At 41.4% G+C, this 6,000-nt stretch overlaps 1 protein-coding gene across 3 annotated transcripts in view; it reads right to left on the reverse strand.

Moving 5' to 3' along the window:
• Positions 1–3,816, reverse strand: part of crtc3 (CREB regulated transcription coactivator 3) — a 78,535-nt gene extending 74,719 nt beyond the window's left edge. For 2 of the 3 annotated variants that reach the window (XM_059640199.1, XM_059640200.1), the window contains exon 1: positions 2,868–3,816. In XM_059640199.1, the coding sequence (XP_059496182.1) occupies positions 2,868–3,101 (234 nt within the window). In that variant the 5' untranslated portion in view covers positions 3,102–3,816. The remainder of the gene's footprint in view (positions 1–2,867) is intronic. The other variant, XM_059640198.1, reaches the window with a different exon arrangement.
• Between the last annotated feature and the right edge of the window lie 2,184 nt (positions 3,817–6,000).

Here is a 6,000-nt window from a genome sequence, read left to right on the forward strand (position 1 = left end):
ACCTGTTCTTCCTCTCACCTATCCCCTCCTTCCACCTCAAACCGCACCTCCATTTCCCACCTACTAACCTCATCCCACCTCCTTGACCTGTCTGTCCTCCCCGGACTGACCTATTCCCTCCCCATCTCCCAACCTACACTCCCCTCTCCACCTATCTTCTCCTCTAACCATTTTCGGTCCGCCTCCCCCTCTCTCCCTATTTATTCCAGTTCCCTCTCCGATGAAGGCTCTAGGCCCGAAACGTCAGCTTTTGTGCTCCTGAGATGCTGCTTGGCCTGCTGTGTTCATCCAGCCTCACACTTTGTTGTCTTGGATTCTACAGCATCTGCAGTTCCCATTATCTCTGATCACAATTTTATTTGCCAGTGGTTCCCTGAATATTGGAAAAATGAAGAAATGGAATGATTACAGAGTGACACCGCAGGATGGTTCAAGGGAATCAACAGGTAAACGCCACAGTCCTGGATAGGCAGCAGGAGGGTTTTGGTCGCCATACCCAAGGAAGATTCATTTAAAAAAATAAGACTTGCATTTATACAGCAAATTCCACAAACACTAGATGTTTCTAAGCACTTTACAGCAAACAAAACACTTTTTTTAAAAAGTGTAATCACTGTTGAAATGTAGGAAAAGCAGCAGCCAATTTTGCACGCAGCAATCTCCCAAAAGCAACAATGTGATAATGACCAGATAATCTGTTTTTATGATGTTGACTGAAGGATAAATATTAACAATGGCATCAGGGAGAATGCCTCTTCGAAGAAGTGCCACGAGAGTTATACATCCACCTGAGCAGGCAAACGTAGCCTCCATTTTACATCCCATCCAAAATCTGACACCTCTGATTATGTTCAAAACCTAGACGGAGACTTGACCCAGAACCTTGTGACTCAATGGTGACAGTGCTACCAACCGAGCCACAAACAAACGAGATTAATCTAAGGATGGGAGGCTTGCCCTATAAAATAGACTGAGTAAATGGATCTACACCTTCTGGAACAGAAACTGAAAGTGCTGGAGAAACTAATCAGGTCTAGCAGTATTTGTGGAGAGAACAACAGATTTAACACTGAGTTTCATGACATTTCTTCGGAACACTTTGACAATTCTGAACAAAAGTCATTGGACTCAAAACATTACTTCTCTGTTTAACCGCAGTAGTACCTTCTGTTTTTACTGCAGATCTCCATACCCTCTAGAGTTTAAAATACTGAAAATTGACTTCATTGAAACATTAAATCTACGAGAGGTCTTGACAAGATAGATACTGAAAGGCTATTTCCCTGGAGCAGTTGAGAACATAATGACCCATGTCAATTATAAGGTGGTCAGCCATTTCAGACTGAGTTGAAGAGAAATGTCTTCTCTCAGTGAACTATCAAACTTCGTAACTATTTCCCCCACACAGCTCAGTTGACAAGGGAAGGGGATGACAGAGGTTGAGGAGTGTGCATTAGTCATGTCGGGGTGACATGGTGGCTTAGTGTTAGCACTGCTGCTTCAGTGTCAGGGAAACTGTGTCCACCCTCGGGTAACTGTGTGAGGAGTTTGCACATTCTCCCCATGTCTGCGTGGGTTTCCACTGGATGCTCCAGTTTCCTCCCAAAGACAGGGAGGTTAGGTGATTTGGCCATGCTAAATTCATAGAATCATACAATCCCTACAGCGTGGAAACAGGCCCTTCAGCCCAACAAGTCCATACCGGCTCTCAGAGCATCCCACCTAATCTACACATCCCTGAACACTACGGGCAATTTAGCACAGCCAATTCACCTAGCCTGCACATCTTTGGACTGCGGGAGGAAACCAAACCCATACAGACATGGGGAGAATGCACACACTCCAAACAGACAGACAATCGCCCGAGAGTGGGTTCGAACCCGGGCCCCTGGCGCTGTGAGGCTGCAGTGCTAACCACTGAGCCAGCGTGCCATCCAAATAGCCCATAGTATTTATGGATGTATAGGTTAGAGGCATTAACAGTGGGAAATGTATGGTTACAGGGTAACAGGTAGAGAGATGGATCTGGGTGGGATGATCTTTGGAGGGTTGGTGTGGACTTGTTGGGCCAAGTGGCCTGGTTTCCCCATTGTAGGGATTCTGTAATTCTCGGATTACTATACTCATGCAGCTGATTTAACAGAGGACTTGCTGCTTTTAAAAATTCTGGATATGAAAATATGACAAAAAAAAACTTGCATTTATATAGCACTTTTCACAACCACCAGATGTCTCAATGTTTCAGACCCAATTAATTCCTTTCTGAAGTGCAATAATGCAAATAAATTCATCCTGCAATAAACGCTTCAGCACGATAGTAAACCATTGGAAAAATTCAATTATAAACACAAACTATGATTTTAAACTGCACCAAGTGATATAATTACAAATAATAAACGTTAAAGTTTTAAATGTATTGAAAGGACAACCAAATATTATAAAAATATACCTCAAAGTACATCATTTAAGTTAAAAATAATATTTTAACACAATTTAAGAAACTTAAATACCTCTGGTTGTACTTTTAATACAGGCAAAAGTAATTAGTATGCAAAACAAGTTAAAATTATACATACTTAGTGTTAAGTATGTTTAAAGCATTCTTAAACATCAATTAGAAGCAATGGATATCCTAATATTAATATTATAAATGTTTTAATTATTCAAATATGTTAAAGATATTTTTAACGTGTAAATTACTTCTCCCGTGTATAGTTTAATGTGTATTTACACTGCACACATTTAATTACATTTCTTTTTTAACGCTGGAGTATTTGCTGCGGCTTCAGCTTGCCTAGGCCCCGAAGCCTGGCGTTCGCGTGATTGTTGTCCCCCGGGGTGAGGGTGCGAGTGCTTCAGCCACTTACCCGGGACACGTTCAGATCCTTCATCACCTCCTCGAAGGCAGCTGTCTCCTCCGCTTGCTTCTGGTTGTGGAGGGCGATTTTCTCGCTGAACTTGCGGGGGTTGGAGGCGGTGGAGCCGGCGCTCCCGCCGCTGGAGGAGCCGGGCCCGGGGACAGGGCCCGGAGCCCCTTCACCCGCGGCGCCCCCAGCGCCGGGTCCCGGGCTGCAGCCGGGGCTGGAGCTGCTGCCGGCCATCTCCAGGGGAACAACCAGGTAGGTCAGTCTCTACAAGCCCAGCAACCTTAACTCTTCCCTCAAAACACAAAATATATTTAAAAATATAAAACAAAATTCACCTCAAATCAACCAGAAAGCAACTCTTCCTCGGCTCGAAATCAAAAATAAACTCACCTCCCCTCAAAACTAAACTTAATTTACCTCAACTCAACATTAAAAATGAATTCACCTCAGTAAAACAAATAAACTTCACCTCAGCTCAAAATTAGAACCTAATTCACCTCATTGGAAATGAATTCATCTCAGCCAGAAAAAGGAATAAAATTCACCTCAGCTCAAAATTAAAAATGAATTTAACTCAACCAAAAAACGGAATAAAATTCTCCTCAGCTCAAAGTCAAAAATGAATCCACTTCAGCTCAGAAAACCTTCCACTCAAACCCCCCTCAGTCACACAGTCACCATCACTAACATCCTGCAGCAAAATGAAAGCTCAGATTTTCTCCTTTCCAATAAAAAAAAGTTCAAATCTTCTTTTTCATTCGTCCAGTGCAAAACACACAGCAATCCTTCTTCTTACTGTTGTTGTCTTCCTTCAGAAGTTGGGAAACTGACATCCAGACGTTTAAAGCATCTTGGTGATTGAAAGGGAAAAAAATTCTCTCAGTTAAAAATCTCTTTTCAGGCTCCAAAAAGATTCAGCCTGGGTTTTCTGTCATCGCTCACAACCCACACAGACAGGAAAAAAACAAAATGAGAGATGGAGAAATGTTCCTCCTAAACTTCACCACTAGAGGAGACAAGAGACAGCTCAAAGAATAAATTGAGCTAGAGATATTCTAATACCTCAACAGTTTGTTTGATCGGGGCTTTCTTCAAGTGGAATTTGTGCTAAAATATCAAGGTTGATGGTCCTAATTTTAAGAACTGAATCTATCTTCACGTTAATTGACAAGCTTTGATATTCGATAAAGATTTCTTTTGTACGCAAGTTTATTAGTATGTATTTGGATCAGGTTGTCAAATGGTAAATTGACACCTTTGAAACGCTTGTACATTAGATGCTGATGGACCAGCCTGATGCTTCGATATTTACATGACTAAGACCAGGTCACTTATTCCCCTTCAGTAAGGTCGAGCCTGTCTTTTTCGTCTACATTGCTGTTTAAATAGGGGAGTGGGGCTCGTTGATGTATGAAAATTAGGGCAGCAACCATTGTTTACACTCCTGTGGAGAAAATCATTACAGTACAAAAGGAGTGTAAAAGGGAACTGGATTATATCTTTTGAGAAGTGGAATTTAAGGTTTAACAATAGCGCTGCTTGTTTTTTTCAACAGAGATGGATAAAGGAACTTTTCATTAAAATCGAACATCAGTGGGTGGTATGGGAGGAAACGTCTGTGATAGAGTAATTATACATTCAATAGATATACTAAGCAACCTTTTATAACTCACTATTCTTTTATATTTCTATGAAAAATAGAAACTTCTTGTTTGCTCATGACAATAATGCCCGTAAAATGACTTTTAATTGTACTTACCTGTGATATCAACAAAATAATAAATGCTCCCAGATCTAATCAACTAAACAACATTTTCCAAAAGGACTTAAACGATGGAGGTAACAGCTCTTTCTGTGACAATCTTGTAGTTTTTTTTTCATTCCTGATTCACGAGGAACAGAACCATAATTCCTTCCCTTCTAGACTAAACCATATCTCTGATATGACTATGCCATAAAAATAAATTTCATATGAGCAGAAGACGAGAGAGATATGCATGACCCCTGGATTAGGAAATAAGGAATACACTGTGATGGAAACAGGAAGAGGCCAATTCAGCCCTCAAACTTGTATTAAATCATAGCCAAATGTGATCTGAATCATTTTCCTGCTTTAGATACAAATTCCTTTAAAAGATCAATCTCAGCCTTGAATGTTTTAATTGACTCCCATCATCCACAGACCTCAAGGAAGCAACTTCCAGGTTTGTCTAAAAGTTGCCTGATTTCACTCCTCATAGTTTTAACTGAATCTAATTTATAGGATGTGGCTATCACTGGCTGGCGAACATTTCTTGCCCATCCCTGGTTGCCCTTGAGAAGGTGATGATGAGCTGCCTTCTAAAATCGCTGCTGTGGGTTGACCCACAATGCAATTATGGAGGGAATTCCAGGATTTTGACGCAGTGACAGTGAAGGAATAGTGATGTATTTCCAAGTTAGGATGGTGTGCAGCTTAGAGGGAAACCTGAAGGTGGTGGTGTTCCCATGTATCTGCTGCCCTTGTCCTTCAAGGTAGAAGTGGTCATGGGTTTGGAAGGTGCTGTCTAAGGATCTTTAGCAATTTCTGCAGTACATCTTGTAGATAGTACGCACTGATGCAACTGTGTGTCGGTGTAGTGCCAATCGAGCGGCCTGCATTGCCCTGAATGGTGTCAACTTTCTTGAGTGTTATTGGAGGTGTACTCATTCAGGCAGTTTGAGGAGTATTCCATCACACTCCTGACTTGTGCCTTACAGATGGTGGGCAAGCTCTGGGGAGAAAGGAGGTGAGTTACCCACTGAGTATTCCTAGCTTCTGACCTGCTCTAGTAGCCATGGTGTTTATGTGGCAAGTTTCCATTTGAGTTTCTGGTCAATGATAATCCCCGGGATATTGATAGTGGGAGATTCAATGATGGTAACACCATTGAATGTCAAGGGGCGGTGGTTACATTGTCCCTCACTGGTGATGGTCATTGCCTGGCATTTGTATAACTTGAGCATTACTAATTTCCTGTCATAGTCTGAGTTTTAATGAAGAAGAAAAAAATTCTCTGTATCCGTGCTAACAAATCCCTTTATCATTTTAGGTAAATTAATTAGTTCATCCCTCAATCCTCTAAATTCAAGGAAATAAAATCCAAGTTTATTA

Source organism: Stegostoma tigrinum, chromosome 36 (assembly GCF_030684315.1).
Source record: "Stegostoma tigrinum isolate sSteTig4 chromosome 36, sSteTig4.hap1, whole genome shotgun sequence".
Taxonomy (NCBI): domain Eukaryota; kingdom Metazoa; phylum Chordata; class Chondrichthyes; order Orectolobiformes; family Stegostomatidae; genus Stegostoma; species Stegostoma tigrinum.